Source organism: Primulina eburnea, chromosome 1 (assembly GCF_022965805.1).
Source record: "Primulina eburnea isolate SZY01 chromosome 1, ASM2296580v1, whole genome shotgun sequence".
In the NCBI taxonomy this organism is placed as follows: Eukaryota; Viridiplantae; Streptophyta; class Magnoliopsida; order Lamiales; family Gesneriaceae; genus Primulina; species Primulina eburnea.
In genome coordinates this window covers 14893657-14915762 of record NC_133101.1, presented here as the reverse complement: position 1 = coordinate 14915762, position 22106 = coordinate 14893657, and the positions used below count along the sequence as shown (strand labels likewise).

The following is a 22106-nucleotide window of genomic DNA, read 5'->3' as shown; positions in this document are numbered from 1 at the left end:
ACGATGATCACAAAATAAAGAATGATGTTTCTGAAGAAACACATGATGATCATAAAATAGAGAATGATGTTCCTGAAGAAACACATGATGATGAAAATGTTCTGTCAGAACCACAAACTGACGAGAATCATGAAATCTCTATCAATTACATTAATACTGGAAAAATATGGAACCGAAAAGATATAGATGAAATTGATGATATATTTTCTTATAATGTGACAATCGACATCATAAATGATAACGAATATCATGAACCAAAATCTTTTGATGAATGTAAAAATCGGCAGGATTGGATAAAATGGAAAGATGCCATCCAGGTTGAATTAGATTCGCTAAATAAACGTAATGTTTTTGGACCTATAGTCCTTACACCTGAAGGTGTAAAACCTGTTGGATACAAATGGGTTTTTATTCGAAAGCGAAATGAGAAAAATGAAATAGTAAGATATAAAGCTCGACTTGTTGCACAAGGTTTTTCTCAAAGGCCTGGAATTGATTATGAAGAAACGTATTCTCCTGTGATGGATGCAATTACGTTTCGGTATTTGATTAGCTTGGCGGTATCTGAAAATTTAGAAATGCGTCTTATGGATGTTGTTACAGCTTACTTATATGGATCACTTGATAGTAATATATATATATATATATATGAAAATCCCTGAAGGATTTAAGATGCCTGAAGCACAAAGTTCAAAACCCAGGGAATGTTATTCTGTGAAATTACAAAGATCATTATATGGGTTAAAGCAATCAGGTCGAATGTGGTATAATCGACTAAGTGATCACTTGATGAAAAAGGGATATGTAAATAATTCAATATGCCCTTGTGTTTTCATTAGGAAAACAACATCCGGATGCGTAATTATTGCTGTATATGTTGATGATTTAAACATCATTGGAACAAATAAGGAAATTCAAGAAGTTGTGTCATACTTGAAGGAAGAATTTGAAATGAAGGATCTTGGAAAAACCAAGTATTGTCTTGGTTTACAAATTGAACAAAAAGAATGTGGAATGTTTGTTCACCAGACAAATTATACAGAAAAGATCCTTAAACGTTTTAATATGGATAAAGCAAATCCTTTAAGTACTCCAATGGTTGTTAGATCAGTAAACATAGAAAAGGATCCATTCCGTCCATGTGAAGATGATGAAGATATTCTTGGTCCAGAAGTACCATATCTAAGTGCCATTAGTGCCCATATGTACCTTACAAATTGTACAAGGCCTGATATATCTTTTGCCGTGAATCTGTTGGCAAGATTTAGCACATATCCAACAAAGAGACACTGGAACGGAATTAAACATATATTCCGTTATCTACGAGCAACGACAGACTTGAGACTTTTGTATTCAAAAGATGCTAGTCCAAGTATAATTGGTTATGCTGATGCTGGATACTTATCTGATCCAGACAAGGCACGTTCCCAAACTGGATATGTATTTACTCGTGGAGGCACTGCAATATCTTGGCGTTCACAGAAACAAACGCTTGTAACAACTTCATCAAATCATGCCGAGATTATTGCACTACATGAAGCAAGTCGTGAATGTGTGTGGTTAAAATCATTGACCCAACATATCCAAACCTCATGCGGATTATCATTCGACGAGAAGCCTGTGATACTATATGAAGATAATGCTGCATGTGTTACTCAAATGAAAGAGGGATACATAAAAAGCGACAGAACTAAACATATTCCTTCTAAGTTCTTCGCATTCACCAAGGAGCTAGAGAAGAATAAATGTATTGATGTTCGTCACATTCAATCAAGTGAAAACTCATCAGATCTCTTCACAAAGGCACTACCTACGACAATATTCAGAAAGCACATATATAATATTGGGATGCGCAATCTACGAAACTTGTGAAGAATTGTTCATGTCAACATCAGGGGGAGTTTACGTGACTGCACTCTTTTTCCCTTACTATGGTTTCTATCCCAATGGGTTTTTCCAAGTAAGGTTTTTAACGAGGCAGTACAAAAACACGTAATGAAGACATCATCGTATCATGATCATCATCATAAGGGGGAGTGTTGAAAAATAATTTAAAATGTGTGTATTGAATATTTGAATGTTGAATATTTGAATGTTGAAAATAAGAGTTGAAAATATTGAAAATTAGTGTGTGATGATGTAGGTGATGATGAATTTTATTTTTGGATTATGTGTAAAGAAACTCTATAAATAGATCTCTCATTTGTGAAGAAAATCACAATTAAGTAGAGAGAAAAATATTATAAAGTGTATAGTTTGGTAAATTTTGAGAGTTTGAGATTTTTACTTTATACCATAAATTTTTACTTTTTCACAACAATTATCCTCAATATTCATTCTTGTGTTGTTATCGTCTTCTATTACTTATATTTCAATATCGTTACAATTGAGATAATTGATGATCGTATTTTATTCTTTTTAATTTTTTGTCGTTCGAAATCTAATGATATCTTTTTGAATTCAAGGTTTTCGTTGTTGAAATTTTTTCTTATATTTTTAATGTCTTCAATTATAAATTATTTAAATCGTTTTGTCCATTTTGAGAAGAAATGCATATTTTTCTCTATTTGATGTCTTTGCAGGTCTCCACACAAATTTAGTTTTTTGTGGAAATTTTTTTTCCTTTCATTTACAAGCAAATAAAACCAAAGAATTTTGTTATTTCAATCTTCTACAAATTATGTTTCTTTTTTGTAAAATATTTTTTAACTTAATCTATAAGCAAATAAAACCAATGAATTTTGGTTATTCCATCTTCTAGACAACTGACAAATATGATTTAATTAATTTTATATTATATTTATCAAAAAATGTTCAACTCTTAGTGATATAATAAATTTATGCAATATATTTTTTAAATACAAAAATTCAAAATTACGATCAACATATTTTTTTATATTTCATACTATATTATTGGAAGTATTAAATTTTTATATATTAATTTTTTTTCTTGAGAAACTTCTTGCATATATAAACTCATTCAAAAGATTATAGATTTACAAAATAAAAAAAAAATCATATTCGATCAATTTAATAATTTGTGAAAAATATATGTTCACTTCATCTACAAACAAATAAAAATCAAATAATTTTGACCTTTCTTATTATCAATCATAAGGAGAAATATTGAGTAATGCTAATGAATAATTTTTGTAAAGATTTATTCATAATAATTATAAAAATTTACCTTCAAAGATATGTCATTTCAGATTACATAAAGTTATAACTGATTTGCTTATATTCATCTTTTATAAAAATACATCTTCGTCAATTGCAAGATCATCAAATATGTAATTGTTATAGTTTCTGACCTTTACAAAGATGAAAAATATTGATAAATTTTAATAATAAACTTAGGGTTTGAAAAATATTAGTTGGATTTTTTTTTTATAAAGAAATATAAATAGAATAAATACTCACGAAATATTTATAAGGTCATCTTTCTTCTATATTCGATCATGCTTCGCATCATTTTTGTGAAATGTAATTAAGTACTGTCGAACCTTCTTCATAACACCAACCCACATGATTTAATTATTTGGCTTCATTATTTAAATTCATCGTTTTAAATTAATTAATCTCAGTTAATATAAAATAAAGGATATTTAACTTTATGTCCTTACACAATTTTTTTTTTGTGGAAAAAATTCACTATATTTACAACCAAATAAAACAAAAGAATTTTGGTATTTCAATATTGGACAAAAAATCTACAAATTAACTTTTTTGTGAAAACATTATTTTCACTTCATCTATAAGCAAATAAAACCATTATATTTGGTTATTTCAATCTTTTCAAGTCAATATTTTTTGTGAAAAAGTTTGTTCAATTTATCTATTAAAAAAAATAAAAAACAAAGAATTTTAGAGTTTGGTATTCGGATTGGGTATATGTATGATTCTTTAAGATCCATCCTCATACCTAAAATCTTCATACCCGATTAGCTATTTATTTAATCGGGTAAAAAATAACCTACATATCCTCCTCCATTCGGGTCGGATATCGGATTTTCCATCGGATTCGGAGGAAATTTGTTGCATTTGAATATTTTTTTTAAGTAAATCAAAATTTTACAATATATGGAAATTTTTTTCAAGAGTGATTTTATTAAATAGTATATTAAATAGATAGAGTGATATGTTATTAACATTTTTTTTATTAACATGAGATGTGATACTTACCTATCTAGCGTATTATAATTTTATATCTAATAATACGTGTTTGCATAGAAAATTATGAGGCGTATCAGACACGTGATCGTGCCAAATGTGAAATGATCCGATTTCTATTATCAAACGTTGTGTGTTTTGATTTGACTGTTTGTTATAATTCTCTCGGTATGATTTCAAAGATAAAAATTTGGTTGAGGAATATGATGAAATTTAGAGAAAAAATCTATGAACAACATCAAATTTAATTATATTCTTCGAACTTGAACAACATTTTTACAAGAAATGAGCAACATTTTTACAAGAAAATTGGAGAAATAACATGAACTGAAGAAATAATGTTAATAGAAATTGAAATAATTGAACATATATTGAGAGAATTTGCAAAGCTTTGCAGTAGCTTTTTGCTGATGAGTTTGTGAGAACTTCTTCTATTTGTTCCTTCTGCTTTTTGTTCCATCCTTCCAAGTGATTATGTACATCTTTCATATTTATCGATTATGGATCTAGGTTCAACTGTCGTAGCCTTTTTTTGTGGTATGTTGTGCTACCATTTGATCATTCATATATTTGTTGATCATCACTCCATTTATTTGTCACTTTGTTTTCATTCATTTTGCAGGAATCATAGTTGGGAAAAGACGATGATTTGAGAACCTCAAAGGCCAATGCTATCTAAAAAATCAATGAAGATGAAAAAATCTTGCCTCATGGGAGTGCGGCTGGCCAATTCAAAAGAAAAGTAACAAGCGTCTGAACATATACATATGAAGTGTCATACACATTGAGAAGAAATAATTATAATTTTTTGCACTTGTTTGCCATGATCCAGTGTCTTTTTGATTTGTAGACTTGAGAAAGTGGCTTTCACGAAATAAACACTAGGGATAATAGTTGTATTTTTTTGCATTTGTTTGCCATGATTTGGCAGTGTCTTTCTGATTTGTAGACTTGAGAAAGTGGCTTGAAAGCCAAATATTCTTGTTGGAAACATGTTATTGTTACATCTGTTGCTTGAGATATATTGAAATTTTTGGTATTTTGGCATGTTGTATTTAGAGGGGAAACTCTGTCGATGTTTTTTAAAACGGCCAAATGACATATTTTAACCATTGCAAAAACATAAAGCTTCTATGAAAAACACCATATAATTTTCTCAACAAATTTTCGGTAGTCACAACATCAATTAACAACATTTATTGATATTTCATTGCTTCATCAACCAACCCTCATTTTATCACTAATATGGGCTAATGAAAATCAATCAATCCTGCAAATACGCCCTCAAGATTTAGTAACGACAGAAAACAACATGATCAACTGTTGGAAACTTAATTTTTGAAGTTTGACAAACCAAGCGTAAAAATATTGAATAAAATGATAAAGAAGATTGAAAAAAACTGATCTAAAAATACGCAAACTATTGGTTGCCTAACTGAATATTAGTGCGCAGATAAGGCAACTGGACTAAGCTAACTGAACTATGTAGTCGGCTGGATGATCAGTTGGAAGTGATCAGTTTTACTACAATCAGTTGAGACTGATAAAACAGTTTGACACGCCATCAGTTAAGGAATGTAGCTATCAACCGACAAATGTACAAAAGCAGACTGCAACATGTAATGGGAATGCCGCATTTCAGCAATGCTACAGTGTACGATTGTCAGAAGGATATTGACGTGGCAAACAACGGATAAAAAGATTCAAACGCACTCATTGTTACCGTTGGAAGCAAATCATATAAATAGCCGAGAAGAGCAGCTGATATAACATAACAAACCAAACTACCAAGTTGTTATTCTGCTGAAATCTCTTCACAAGCTTTCTGTTCATATTCAAAAGCTCACACTTAGCATATACATTCATAAACTTCAAGGTTATACATTGAGCTTATAAGCACAAACATATATCATTGTAATATTCGATCTTATAGATATCAGTTGTGCTAAGTAGTTTCAGATCAATTGAGAACTGATAAACTGCATTGAAACTAAAAGTTTCGATTTGACATTGTTAAGTCCAAAACTGAAGGAAGTCTGTACAAGTCTTGTATTGATCAAAGTCTTTTAGTGAATATAATATCTTCTAGATAGAAGGGGTGACGTAGGAGTGATTGAAATCTCCGAACATCCATAAATCTTGTGTCTCTTATTTTAGGTTTTATTATATCTGTCAGTCAGTTTATTTTCGCACTTTCATTAGTTAACTGATTGACATTGACATATCAAGATTTTCGAATTCAGTTTATCACTAAACTGACTCATTATTTGAAAAGGTGGTACATTTTCAAGTGTTTATTCAATCCTCCCTTCTAGATATTCCTTCACCTACCAACCGATCCTATCATCAACGACTTTTATTTATTCACAAGGGCTTCACTAATATTTACAAGTAAGTTTTGTAGATAATAACTTATAAGCCTATTCCCCATAGTCTTACAAAATTTCTTCATATACCATCAATTTATAAAAAAAAAAGAAAAAAATTAATTAAAGTGGTTGCACATGCTACGTTATACAATATTGACCAACCATAAAACATTTCATCTTCTCTTAATAATTTAGTTTTACGAATTTTCTTCCTCTTGCACTATCATGAGAAACCATCTCTGAACTCTATCAAAAGCTCTATTATTTCTTTTCTCACATCCTTATCTAACAACATACTGATATAAGTGGGTTTACAACATTCCGTAGTCTCCATGTTCATTTCTTCCAAGGATTTGGGTCTCCGGCTGTCGATCTTCCATCCGAGCCCGAGCTAAAATTAAATCTTCCAATTGTAACTCTAATTCTTCATTACCTTCACATTCTTTCTTATATGTTATTTCAGTTCCTTCGATATCCGGTAGCTCTTGAGATTGCACTTCATTCACCAGATGCTCCAATGTGGCTTTCCACATGGAATTTGCAGCTACTTATTTAGTGAACATCATCGACCTCCTCAATAATAGGTCGAACTATAGGTCTAGGAGAGACCATGGTTGTGGGGTTGAGGACCTTCTCAACTGCTTCCTTTATTTTCTGAGTGTCCGTGTACACTGCCTCTGATTGTCTATTCATTTTGTAGTTACTAAATTTTATAGGACCAAAAGCACCATCATAATGTCTAGCTTTCCCAACATTACAACTTGATTGATATGGCTGGGAATCAGTCTGCACCACTTATATATCACCCTTCTCCACATCAACAGTAACTGCTACATGGATGAGGTCATATAGTGATTGATATGAATCCAATATCTCCATAACAAAGCATGGAAGCTAGCACTAGAATTAACCAAGAAGAAGGCTGATAAAGAGGATTGAGACCCCACATTGATTTTCCTGGTAAGACTCCCAAGACCTTTGTTGACTCTCCAATAAAAACTGTAACATAGAATCCTATAAGAATCAAGTCTTCCACGCTCTTCACAACTTCTGGAGGATTTTGCAAGAATAAATATTAATAGCAGATTCATTATCTGTCAATACTCTGGACACCACCTTCTTAATAATTACTCTTTTCTCTTAATCTATAAGAACTCTTACACAATATTTCATAAGTCATTTTTAAGGCCTCTATATTAATTCCATTCTCTATAGAAACATCAGATTCACACATCTTTTTACGTTTAAATTTGTTAGGGAGTATTAAAGATCCAATAGCACAATCAAATGATACAATAATATGCCTCACTCTGAAAGTAGCTTTTTTGACCATACGATTATATTCCTCTGATAGCAAGTAATCATCCCCAGTCAACTTTCCACCAAATTTCTTCCTATCTCCCAATGACTTTTCAACTTCCATCTACGTTCAACACCCCTTTCTCTCAACATTCTTTGTTTTTGTGTTCAAGAAAGAGGCATTAGAAACTTCGGATATTCACACTCATTGTCACTATCCATCATGTATTGTCGTGGGAGGCACTACAAAAATAGACATTTTCAAATACTTTGGATGATTAACCAGAGGTATTTTTCTCGAAGACACCTTTTCAAATGCCTGCTGATTAACCATTCTTCCTTAATTCACAGGTTCACTAGAAGAACTCTCACCAAAGTATTGGTTCATCGGCCTTTAGGCCATGGATCTTCCATCATACCTAACATTCTCCAATGTCTCAAATGACTTCCTTCTAGGGTGGGATTGATGATCTTTCCTTGGAAAACTTTCTATTTTTGCCTCTCTCACCTCAAAAATCATTTTGTTGGGCACCCAAAATTTCTTAATAATTCCCCTTGACCTGGCATAAACGTTCTCAACTGTATCTTTCATCCTTTCACTTATCAAAGCCCGTAGATAATCTTTATTCACATTCACATTAGCTACTAAAGGAAAATGATCTTCATCCTCTGTCTTTGTTTATTTCTTCTAAGAGAATTTTAGAATTCCCTTATTTGATCCTCTCCTGTATTACATTCTTGAAATCCCATCTAGCATTAATGTTATGGTTGAAGAAATTATGATAATTACAGTAGTCTCTTTTCTTCACTTCCTCTCAGGTTGATAACTTGTGATATGAGGGAAATGTTATGAACTTTTCCTTCACCAAATAATCAAAAATCTCTTATGTCTTTGAAGTATCAAATGTATATGGTACTTGAACTGGGAAAGTACTTTTTTGGAAATTCTTCATTCTTGCGCTTTAGTAAAGGAACTGTGTGCGATCCAGAGTTTACCACATTTGTTAACATGACTTCTTGAAAGTAAGAGCCCATGGTGAACTTCTTTGTATGATTTTCCTCACATAATAACTGTGAAGACCCAAAATTTTACTATACAAAGAGACAAAGTACCAAGTTGATTTTAGCTTTGCATTGAAGATGAATTATTTCATGGAGGATAAAAAATTACATGTAATAAATCATGCAAAGTACCAAGTTGATTTTAGCTTTACATTGAAGATGAATTATTTCATGGAGGATAAAAAATTACATGTAATAAATCATGCAACCTTTGGCATGGATGATAATAAATAGCATGAAATAAACATGCAACCTTTGGCATGGAGGAGAATAAATTACATGTCATAAATCATGCAACCTTTGGCATAAAACTTTTTCAAGAGTGATTTTATTAAATAGTATATTAAATAGCATGAAACTTTTACGTACAAGTATAATACTTGATATATATATATATATATATATATATATATATATATATATATCGACATACTTTTCCTCCGTAAGTATGTCAAAATTTGCTTAAAAATACATTATGTATGTTTTTAAATTTCGATTGACATGATATATTTGTTTTTATTTGTTATGAAAATCCTTGAACAATTTGTTGTTGATATTACTTATAATATTGAAAGCATGTTTGAAATATTTGAAATACACTGTAATGATTCGCATTAGAAATGACAAGAAAATTCTGATATTTGATATGTTTTGTTTAAGGCCCTGATGCGGTGGAATATAATAATTGTTCTTTTGGCCTCGCCCCTTAGAGGAGTAACATATATGGGACTGATCAGTAAACCATGAAAAAGAGATGATTTTCAATGTTATGTTTGTATCTTGTTCGTATTGATTCAACATGTTTATGATTGAATTATGATAATGTATTTGTATAATTATAACCTTGATATTTGTTATGCCCGATCGACCCTCATTTACTGAGTATTTCCCAAATACTCACCCCTTACATTCACACCTCACATAAGAATGGGGAACAAATCAAAGATAAAGAACAAGAATACTTTTGGGGATGGTGATGAAGCCAATCCAACTCAAGACCAGTCTTATCATTCTGTCTTTTAGTTAGATTACCATGTTTTATGCTTCCGCATTTCGTTTTAATCGCATTGTAAATACGATTATTGATTTATGTAATAGACTGGCTTTAGGCTATTTGATGTACTACGTGGCTTGTTGTTATATGTTTTTAAATTGTTAAACAACACCGATGACACTTCTCGGTTTTGGGACGTTACAATAACTCCTCATGTCAGCTTTACTGCTAATTCGTAAAATCACAAAACTTCATTCTTTGAAACTTCTTTCTTATATCAAAATTGTGCCTTCTCTGAGCTATTTTCACAAAATCAGATTTGAAAAGGAACACTTTGCACCAACTCCTCATTTTCTTGAATCAACATAAAAAATCATCCACAGATTCTCCCGATTTTTGGATCACCCTTGGAAATTCCTCTATGCTAATTTTTGTCATTGTTCTAAAAAATTTAGTATGGAATTGGCGTTTCATGTAATGCCAAATCATAATGGAATTCCGAGGAAACATTGCATACCTGGTGAAATAAGCGCTATTTAAGAAATTGGGGAACAATATTAGCTTGTAGTGGACAAAATTATCCAAGTTTGCTAGTTCACCACGTTGGATTGTAAACCTTGCCACATGTTCCACAGTAGACTGGCCATCATCCCCTGAGTACAAATTGAAGTTTGGAATGAGATATCTTCGTGGATAAGGATTATCGATAAACAACATCAGGGTATGGTTTGTGAAACTCTGGTTGGTTGATCGCCTCACTCCTGGGCTATACAACTCTTGAATAACATCACGTACAGTCTCAAATTCTAAGACTGAATCTGTCTTAATGGGTGTGGAGGATAGCTTGCCCCACGAGTGTTATTCTCTGAATTTGGCACTAAATATCCACAAATTCTCCCATCATCATACATCCTGGATGCATGTTTGCAGAAGTCACAACAAGCGCATTACCATCCACTTGTTTACAATTACTGTGGTTTTCATGTCTCAGCCACGATTCATCTTCCCTTTTGAGCGGAGGAGTATATTTTTGTTCCCCAACAAACACAAGAATCGGTGATTCCTCCAGGCGGTAGTTTCCACCTACTTGAGAACGTCCGGACCCCTGGCCTTGGTCCACACACGACTTAGTTTCAATCTCTTTAAGTTTACTGTCTTCCGGTGACTTATTATCCTCCTTCGAGATTTTCTCAATTCCTTCATTTCTGTCATAATGTCCAACATGACTGCAGTAAAAGTGTTGGTCATTTATTTGATATCACTGTGGATATTTTTCTCCATGGACAACATAATATTTCATGAAACTTCCTCACTACCAGAAAATGCAACTCCTTCTTTCACAACCTCTTCTTAAAACTTGTGTACAAGTTGTTCGATGGATCTTATACCAACTTAAGTCTCTTCCCCTTGTGAATGATGGTCCTTTCCCTAGGGCTGAGGAACCGCTTCATGCTTATCAATAATCTCTGGTGGCATGAATCCCATCGGGCATGCCAAAATCTGTTTGCACAGAACATTGTGTGATGTGCCAGGCACATGATCGTGTCAAATATGAAACGATTTGACTTCTATTATCAAATGTTATGTGTCTTGATTCGATCGTTTGTTATAATTCTCTCGGTATGACTTCAAAGCTAAGAATTTAGTTGAGGAATATGGTGAAAATTACAGAAGAAATACATAAACAATATTAAATTTAATTATGTTGTTATGAATTTGAACAATTTTTTTACAAGAAAATTGAAAAATTAAGAAATTATATTAATGGAAATTGAAATAAGCAAACAAATAATTGAGAGAATTTGCTAAACTTTGCTATAACTTTTTACTGATGAGTTTGCGAGAGCCTCTTCTGTTCATTTTTTATTCTTTTTGTTCCATTCTTTCCAATGGTTCTGGCCACCTTCCATGTTTATCGATCATGAATCGTGGGTCAACTCCTTCGATCATGCAAACAACTAAATCCTTAATGGTCTTTGACAATTGATAGACTTTTATACAATTTGGTTGCAACAATATGTAAGTGTCACATATATAAATACAGATAATGTTATTTAAATATTTAATAACTCTCTCTTCTTGAAAACTAACATGTCTCTCTTACTCCCTTTATATTTTATTAGAATTCAATGTCGTTACCCTTCTCCATTTAGGCTACGTTTTGTTGGAGGATAAAATAATGAAATGATTAAGAGAGAAATGATAAAAAGAATGATTGAAATAGATAATGATAAAATAATATTATGTTTGGTATGAATTTTAAGAATGAGATAAATAATAATCTTTTGATGAATTGACAAAATTGTCCCTCCAGTTTTGTGGCGGTGGTCAGCCAGTCGGAAGCGGAAGCGGAAGCGGCGGCGGCGGCCGGCAGCGGGGGTGGTCGTCCGGCGGTCGGTGTAGGGAAGTAGTGGTGAGTTTGGATTTAAGAGAAGGGTAAAATTGGAAAAATATGATGGATTAAGAGTAGGATAAATAAATCCTAAGGTGCGAGGAGTGATTATTTTATCACACCTAATATAACCTAATAATTGATATGATGGATAAACTTGATTAAATAATCACCCCTACCAAACATGTGATTAGGTGGGTTAAAAAAATAAACCTACCTAATTACCCCTACCAAACGCACCGTTATAGTACATCCACTCTTCTTTTAACGATACCGATATTTTTAATTATTTAGAGATATATATTATCAAAATTATTTTTATTTAAAGGTAACTAATAAATTAGAACTTTTCTACATACCTTTTATATATAAATAACTAAATGCCTATATTCGTAGATTATTTGTTTAATTATTTTTAAATTTAAGTTGTTATATATTCCTATTTAATAATAATTCATATAAATTTTATCATTTTAATTTTTAAATATAATATAATTATGTTGATAAAACATGAAACTTAACATACATAAAATGTAAAATATTTATTGACGTCTCTGTTTTTGATTAAAAAAAAAAACAAAAACAAAAACAAAAACAGAATCTAAATAGTTAGAAATTGATTTCTCCTTCTATTTGATATTAAATTAAGTTAGAAATTAATATATTTCCATTAGAGACAAAAAATGGATAATAATTAAATATGAAAATTTAGTTCACTCAAATTGGTTGAATACGTCCGATGTCAACAATCTCATATACAATAAACTGAAGCGCCGATTTTCACTTGTCAAACTATTAAGCTTATATAATTTGTTATTTAAGCAATATTCAAAATGATTTGGAGATCACATAGAATTAATATATTTTACACTTATCTCCATTACATTATTACATATTAAAATAAGCACTTATATCAAATAGACCAAGTACAGATAAGTGAATACAAAACGACCATTTCAAAAGTATAGATCTTCTTCGTCTCTCATATATGTAGGCCTCTAGTATTTTTACGGGTGTACAGCCAATGTGTATATATGATCTAATGGTCGATATCTGTCCATTCCACAGTGAGCAATTGAATGCAGTTTCCAAATGACAGAATACTCTATTCAAATTTACATGAACATCAGGTTCTGAGCCTGAGAAGACCGAAGAAAACTCGTGGAAAAAGCTCATCAAAACGTAACAGAAAGGTGGAAAAATAAGTCATGACACTCGTTCGGTGAATTTATATGCAAAACCAGCTGTAACTTCTGAAACCGTAAAACTATTGCTACAATCCGTTATAAAAGAGACACCATACTGTTTTTCCAACTAAACGATCTTCTGCTCATACGTGGAGGCGTGAAGCTAAGTCCAAACATCTCCTTGTGTGCTTGCCCATGCTGCGAGAAGCCAATCAGCTTCGAAATGATGGCAGCACTCTTGGTGATACGGTTCATATTTTCAGTGTCACTCCATAAGAGGCGAACCAGTTGCAACCTCCTTTGTTTTGATTTCACACTGATGCCCCACTCATTGTACATCTTCGTTCTTTCGTCTTCTGTGCACCTTTTATGCATAAGCCTGCTCAGCATCTCTCTTTCACGTCGAAGAGCTTTCTTGCTGTAATGTCATTCCAAGAAAAGTAGGTGAATAAAGTTGAAAAATCAAAAGTTCAAATAAAGAATTTGAAGAGTGAATCCCAGAAAAATTCAACATTTCACACGTGTTGATGAAATTTCTGCCTATTAAACCTTTTGACCAAACTTAAAACTGTCTAGCAACTTTAGGATCTTATATACATACCCTGATTTGATTCCCACACCTTATTCCTGTCAACTCCAGGTAAGTTTCATGTTTCCAAAGTATTTTAAGTACTGGGAGTCTGAATTAAGTTCACCCATGCAGAATCATGTCTATGAAAAGCATAACAAGAATTTTCTGTTAAGAAGTAGATTGCGGATGAAAGTTTTATTGATTATACCTTGATGCTAGTGTCAGAGTTCGATTATCATGAACTGCTGAATCACCCCGAGAAAAAGTCTCCCTGAGGTAGGATAGTCTCCTATGCTCTACCTCCATGTAAATGGAATCTGTGAAATCGTCTTTAATAAGGAGGATGAAGTATGTCCTATGGACTAATGACACATTGCAAGCCTGCCATAGTTCAATAATCAATTTCTGCAGCTTCTCAAATTTCAAGGACCAATCTTGCTCTGGGTCAAAGGCAGCATCCCTGGCATTCGTTTTTCCCATCTCTTCAACCTAAGAACATCAAAACATGTTAAAAATCATCGCAACAGCGCTCCTTGCACATGTTACTGACTACATGCTAAGATGAAGGCCTCACATTAATTATAGGTGTAATTCTAGCGAAATGAGAATTAGAATAGAGAATAGGACCACTCTCACCCTCACCTGATTCATGGATTGATTTTCATACTGAAGCTTCGCCATCTCCTTGAGTCCAGCAACAAACGAACCAAGAGTGGGAATGTCCTCATCCCCTTGGGCATTCTTACCATTTGTTTCATCTATGAAACTACCAGAGTCTGAGGATAGAGAATCATTTCTGGACAATGCCTCATTATTAACACCATAAATAACAGGAGGAATTTTCCAGTGCTTTCTTTGGAAGACACTTTCTGGTCTTCCGGTGAAGCTTTTCTCCAACACTGTGGGTGGTGTGCTTTCACTTTGTTCAGGCATCTCGAAGTCCGGTGAACCAACCGTTAAGTTAGCTCTACTACTTCTGCTTGGTGTCATTTTTAATCTTTCAGAACCAGTCATACTGGTTGATGTGGCCCCAGGAGAAGATGACTCGGGGTAAGGCACGACCAGGGAATCAATGGTCTTCTGCAAATCTTGAAATTTCTGCTCAAGTAAGCCAAAAGAATGGCTGCTTTCTAAGTCACTAATTCTGGTGGATAATGCTCCTGCGGTCTCCTGTGCAATGACGCTCTCGTACCTAAGCTGCCACGCATCCGGTGATCTTTCTCTATTTTCACCATTTGACTCATCTTGTTCAGATTCAGCCATCTCGATACATCCAACTTCCTTACATATGTCATCAGAATATTCTCCAATCCCTGTCATAGACTCATCTATTCCTTTACTTGAATCAGATACGACATCAGATAACGAATGATCCTCACTGCTTTCTGAAAGTAGTGGATCTGACATCCCATTACATTCAAACTCTCCATCAACAGATAGAATTCCAACGAACTTTTGTGAAACCTTATTGTTTTCGACAACTCGTAGTAATTCCTCAATCCGAGAATGAGCAAGATCTCGTTCCTTCTTCAGCTCTCTATTCTCTTTCTCCAACTGCAAATATTGACAGAGGCGGAGTATTAACTTCAAATAAATAAGCAATAGGAATTTGAAAAAAAAAAACTGATTAAATTAATAGCTGGGTAAATTTAACAGTTGGTAGTAGCATCTCTCGGTAATCATTATGGAGAAGAAATTAGTACCATATACTCTTTCACAAGACCCATGCAGATATGTATTCTCGTGCTTGTGTGGATATGTACATCACAGAGAAAACTTTTATACCCTTAATAACTGGTGAAACCATTTTAGAGCACATTAATTTTATATTGAAACTGGACATAGATGATAATTCTGAGCAAAGATCAATTCTGTCCAGGTAGTTTGCATTTGCTGAACTTTATTTAAACGAAATGCTTTCTAGTTAAGTAAATTTTTTTTCAGAAAAATGTTAAAAAGAGAGCAGTGAAGGGTGAAATATCATGTAAACGAATCATAACCTTTTCAATCTGCACATCTTTCTTTCTTAACAATGCTGCATGATCACAAATTGATCCTGGACTTCTTAACTCGCTCTCCAGCCTAGCTACTTCTTTCTGAAGTTGTTTCACCAAAGCCTTATCAGACATCACAACATTGACCTGTGCGTTAGTTGATACTTCCTTTGCACAGGTTGCAAATAAAAGGGTGTTTCTTGATTGCTCAACATGGCTTCTGGCAGGGGTCAAGGTGCAAACTATAGCAGTTCTCGCATTGCCTCCCAGGGCAGGCTGCAGAATCCGTGTAAGCTTTGAATCTCTGTAATTGACGTGTCTATGCCTTCCTTTGCTGCATGAAGTCATATAATTCAAAAGTTGAAATGAAAAAATATCTGACTCACAGATGATGGGTGAGCAAAGGATACGGTTTGTTTGTAGATTAGAATTTTAATGAGGACGTGAATAATGGTGAGAGAGAGAGAGTCCCAGTCAATTTAAAAAGGAACTGTGTCCAGTTCGGTGTCATGAACGAGTGACCAGATTTGGCATACCAAATCATAACGAAGCTAAAAATACCAAATTGGTAATTTAAGATATTAGGATGAGTCATCAACCTCAGCTTCCGGATTACAGTCCCTAGAGTCAGTAAACTGCGATTTATATGACAGCCTTCTTTCAGTCTTTGCCCAACTGATAATGCTTGAGATGCGCGCTCACTGCCTGCCAGGTCAACAAAATTCTGCAGGCAAAGATTGAATAAACAACCATCTGAATAAATAGCAGTCCAAATACTTGCACATTTATTATCACCATCAGAAAAAAATGAGGAATTCATATGAAAAATCAATGTCACTCTACCACACTAGCAGCAAGGGTTGTTGAGTTGCCTTTCCCTAAAAATTCACGAGCAGAACTTTCAATTGTCTGGAAATAAAGATAATGACAACAAACGATGGTACTTAAATATTTTCCACAAAATTACACCAAAAATTGCTAGGGGGAAAGAAAGGTGAGCTAACCAGTCTAAGAATTTGATGGGATCTAGAGCTTGTTTCATTTAATGAGGTCTCTCCAACCTGTCTTTGCGCTGCAGAAGTTCAAGAAAAATGTAAACATACAACATGATATTCTCAGAAATATAATACTTGGAGACTAAACCAATAATCAGATGCAAAATGTCTTACCTTCGCAGATGGATAGCAACTCCTTGAGGTGATTCCAATCCTTTAAAGTTTCTTCAGTGAGTTTTTCTATAACAGTTCCCTTCTACAGAAGGAAGAATATAATTTAAAGAAACATATATGCATGTATTTACAAGATTGCAATACAAACTTACCTCTGGATCATCAAGTATCCTTAATGGAGTATTATCCGTGCTTAGGAGGTCTCTAACAACTTCGTTATATATCTCCATAGCAGCAAACTTTAGAACAAATGCTCTTTCTTCGTGCTGGAAGGACACGGAGGGGTGAAAAAGAAGAAAGTGCCATTTTTAAGAAAAGGTCGCAAACAAGATTCCTTTAAATAGGAAAGGAAAAACTGCACTAATGAAGAAATATTTTATTCGCCAATTCTCTGAGATGAGCATTATAGAGTTAGAACTTGCATACCTTAAGTATATAATCATAAATATCAGCTACCGTATACTCGGTAATACCATTCATTGTATATGTCTTCCCGCTGCTTGTCTGACCATATGCGAAAATCGTTGCTGAAATGGAAAGGTCCAAAAGATTATGAAATATTGTCGCAGCAATAGATTTTTCATACTGCACACAACTTTATTACAATATTTATCTGGATGAAGGAAGTTATAATCAACAAACATCAAACAGAGTCATCTAATATCATACTTACAGTTAATACCACCAACCACCGAAAGAGCAATATCTTTTGTTCCTTCTTCATACACCTCCCTGGTAGTGCAGTCACCCCTAAATACTCTATCTGCCATCATAAACACAGACACAGTACATGAAGAAGAAAGATGGTTGCATTATAATTCCTCAGCTGTCGTGATTTGCAAACACAAACAAGGCAACAAAATCGATATTGAAGTCACACGGCATGTTACTTAAAACGTTTGTGATTTGTACAGAATATTTCACTCAAGCTGCAACTTCTAGGATGACTCTGACATAACATTGCGGGCATTAACACTCAAATGACTTGTTATGACCTAAAATGGAACCTATATTCTGCCAAGGATTCTGTTGCATCCCCTTCAGAAATAGTATGAAATACAAACAGAACTTGCATAAAAATGAGAGAAATTGGATGAATTACTTTCGGTTCTTTTTCAAAGTACCTGATACTGAAAGATTGAGAGATATTATTGCATATTCGTTTCATGATAAAAACTGGAAAAGATTATCAAATCCAGATGTAACATGACAAAAAAATGCACTACTTACCAAGTGAGTAAGCTGTAGGAAGTCCAGACCGCTCCTGTAGGCTGTTCCGGTACAAAATAGTGGTCGAGTTGATGCATTCCCAATCCACAACTTCATTTCGTGCAATCTCCTTCTCGTTCAAAGGCCTTAATCTCACCAACACAAGAATCTTCTCATCACTTCCGTTCCCCATGCCTTGCAGCTTCTCCCAATTCAATAAATCTTCTGCAACAATCGCCCCCATATTTACCTCGACCCTTTTAATCCTAGAATCCACTCCAATCTCACCAAATGTGAATAAACATAACTAAATCTCGCCCAAAGAATCCCAACAAGAGAAATCGATGCAAAACTACTCAAGGGGCCAGTCTTGTCAGATGAAAAAGTCAAAGACAGTTGTCATTGTTGCAAATCAAGTAGTTAGACTTGCACTAGGAATAAAAGACTCCAGCATTCTAATGCATGAATATCTGCAGAAAAGATAGAGCAAGAGATATAATTAAAGAAAACTTAAGAAGTCATTAACAAACAATTGATATTGGTAAAAGGGTTAGTTGTTAGCGGTTGGTTGTGATTAAACATTTTGCTTAATGGCTGACCTAAAGCATTTCTTCCAACAGAAATCTCAATTACATTTTGGATAGAGTAAAAAATCTCACAATTTGTTTACTTTACTTAATGGGGACCCAACTATGCTTCGACTCCAAGTAATGATTTTGTCCAAAATGGCCGGCCAAACTTGAATAGTGGACCCCCATTATGCACACCACCACACACCCACTTCGTACAAAACATAGAATATTTGTTATTTTATTGGGAGAGTGAAACCGACAATGAATTTTACCTGAGGAATCATGTTTTGCCTCTGAACTGAGACTTGAGATTAGGATCTAAATAGAATGGTGGAGAGGAAGCTTTTGCCCCTGCAAAGTAATATTTCATCAGAAGAGAAAATATCAAATTGCCTTAAACCACACGATGCGTGAATAAATGCTGGATCTGATAATGGTATCACCAAATTAACGGTAACAAAATAAATTGAATAAGATTCAATTGATTATTAACCAGGAAACATACCATTGAATAACGGGAGAAAATCACGCGGTAAAATTAAATCTGCATCTGCTCAGTCCGCAAATCACTCAAAATATTCAGGTACGCTTCAGCTATCACCCTTAATTAGCCCATATGAAAAAAAGTCTCCTCTTCAAGGAAGCGTGAACTGTACTACATAATAATAAAATAATAACGTCAGTTTTTTCAGGTGAATATGCTTTACGCGTCCAGTAAAGTGAATATAATACTACCTTTTTCTAGAAAACAATTAATATGACACAACTCAAAGCAAAAGGAAAACCAAAAGTCATTAAAATGGAACTGTAAAAATCGAAGAAGCACAATATGGCAGAAAACAATGAGCAATGATCGATATTGCTCCTAAATCAATAGCTAACAGCTAGTCTTCTCTGCAATCACAATTTTAAGAGTCCTCCACCAACGAAGACTTATCTGAAGAGTACAAATCAGAGAAATGTTATCCATGATCACGCAGAATCTGGCAGGAAACAGTTCGGAAAACAATGCCAATGAGCAATGACCGATAACAGAAGAAGAAATCGCTCCTAAAAACAACAGTTGACAGCAATAACAATTTCACGAGTACTCCACCAAATAAGAAGAAAATGTTAACCAACCTCGGTCTCCGAGCGAAAAATCCAACGCAGATGCAATGGAAGACGAACTTACGAAGAAGAAATCGCCGTGAAATTCCTCTTCACATCTCGAACTCACTCTCGAATGCAAACAGATTGCCGAAGTCGGTTGGGAAATGTGACGGTGGAGTGTGTTGAATGACGGTTTTAACCCTGTCCTTTTCAGAAGTGGTCTGACATGGTAGACGTGAGCGACGTGGGTGTTTTGGGTATATTAAAGTGTATTAAATGAAGGCGTATGATGCGGACGATAGGATCTCTACAGCCAAAATCACTTTACCGTTGGATCAAATCGGGACCATTGGCCCTATTACCATTTGTTTCTCGTCATTAAGGATTGGAGCCAATTTCCATTTAAGAATAGGTCCATTGGAAAAAACGAATATAGAGCTATTAAATCTAATTCGAGCTAAGTCGACATCGGTCAAACTTTACACTTGTGTGAGACGGTCTCATGGGCATACAGATCTCTTATTCTGGTCATTCATGAAAAAATATTATTTTTTTTATGCTAAGAGTATTACTTTTTATTGTGAATATCGGTATGGTTGACCCGTCTCACAAATAAAGATTCGTGAGACCGTCTCACAATAGATTTATTCTTGCTAGTTATGTCACTTGCGCCTGGATCGTGACTAATGCTTCGAACCTATTAGGCTATGTTTGGTTCGAATGATAGGATTAAAGAATGATTGTTACGTAAATGATAAAATAAATGATTATGTAAAGATTTGTAATGTGTGCTGAAATGTTTGTTGTGTTTGGTGAGATTTTTAAGGGTGTGACTAAGTAATGGCTTAACTCTGAATTACCAAAACTACCCTTCAAATTATTTTCGAATTAAAATAATAACAGCCTTTTTTGATACCTATCCGCCCATTGCTTTCGATTCATTTGGTCCGCACATTTTGTTCTCGTCAAACCCTAGCCGCGACGAAGGAAAGAAACCCCTGATAGCTGTACTGTGATGTCGCCTAACACCTTTGATTGTTGATTTGTCTTAGGTGAATCAGTAAGGCGAAGAGGGGAAATTGGATTGTGCGTTTTCGTGTTCGCTAGAAATCTCAACAAAAAGTGACAGAGAAAAAATTTGTGCGGAAGGAAAATCGCCGTCCAACCTTCGTTGTGGCCGTGTATGTGAGTTTTCTCGAGGAAATTTTAGATAAAATTTATTTACAACTTCAGTTCTAATTTTCGTTCTCTTTGTTATGACTCTAAAAGATGATATTCTGGGTTCCAATTTGTGTGGGTGTAGGTTTTACATGTTAATCAACTGTCAAGTTTCTGTTCTTCGCTATTTTAGTACTTAACTCGACATATTTTGGGCTGAAGTTGAAAACTAATTATCTGTTTTCTGTCTTCAGCAAATTGTTTGCAGTTTCGAGTACGTTATTTGTGTAAAATTGTATTCTAACTACATATTTTTATATCTCTATCTGCTCTTAAGATTCATAAAATTAATATTTTCCATAGATTTGATGGATGCCAAGACACCACCACAATGCGAGTGCGGGAATGGGTATATGGTATTACGTGAAGCTGGTCAATATTCAACCAGACCGGGACAATACTACTATATATGTCCCGCCGGTTTGAAACATCGGAACCGATTCTATTGGTATGATGAATATAATCTTGAAAACTTTTCTACGAACAATGAACCAGCATCGAAAATTGAAATGGGTTCAAATTTGTCACCCAATGCCAACTCTTCTGGTACAATTCGTCGGCACACACAAACACGCAATGCAACTATAGGTTCACAATCTTCGACTGTGAAGAATGACGATACAACTGACCCGAAACAACACGTTCAAACTAATTCAGTTATGTCATCGACCACATCCGGGACACCCAACAGTGCAGTGGAGCACACACCTATATCGGTGGAATAAGTTTGTTGTTGTTTTGGTTCCTTTTGCACATTACTATGTGTAATGATGTTTTTCATGCTTGTCTTGCTTATTTCTAAGTAAGT

At 34.1% G+C, this 22106-nt stretch overlaps 1 protein-coding gene across 1 annotated transcript; it reads right to left on the bottom strand.

Moving 5' to 3' along the window:
* Positions 1-13196: 13196 nt before the first annotated feature.
* Positions 13197-20265, bottom strand: LOC140828117 (kinesin-like protein KIN-7F). The gene is made up of 15 exons (XM_073191103.1): positions 20111-20265; positions 19494-19643; positions 19261-19339; positions 18438-18886; positions 17881-17970; positions 17634-17734; positions 17360-17473; positions 17208-17289; positions 17043-17110; positions 16882-16947; positions 16638-16762; positions 16045-16372; positions 14687-15598; positions 14253-14533; positions 13197-13891 (listed from the first exon to the last, which is right to left on the bottom strand). Exons 4-15 carry the CDS (start codon positions 18658-18660, stop codon positions 13570-13572), a joined length of 2712 nt encoding a protein of 903 aa, XP_073047204.1. The 5' UTR covers positions 18661-18886; positions 19261-19339; positions 19494-19643; positions 20111-20265; the 3' UTR covers positions 13197-13569.
* Between the last annotated feature and the right edge of the window lie 1841 nt (positions 20266-22106).

Coding starts and splice junctions, on each gene's coding strand:
- LOC140828117 (XM_073191103.1), bottom strand. CDS start 18,660: ATGGGGGCGATTGTTGCAGAAGATTTATTGAATTGGGAGAAGCTGCAA. Junction 17,111..17,207: donor GTTGCTATCCATCTGCGAAG/GTAAGACATTTT, acceptor GAACTTCTGCAG/CGCAAAGACAGGTTGGAGAG. Junction 16,763..16,881: donor CAACCCTTGCTGCTAGTGTG/GTAGAGTGACAT, acceptor CTTTGCCTGCAG/AATTTTGTTGACCTGGCAGG.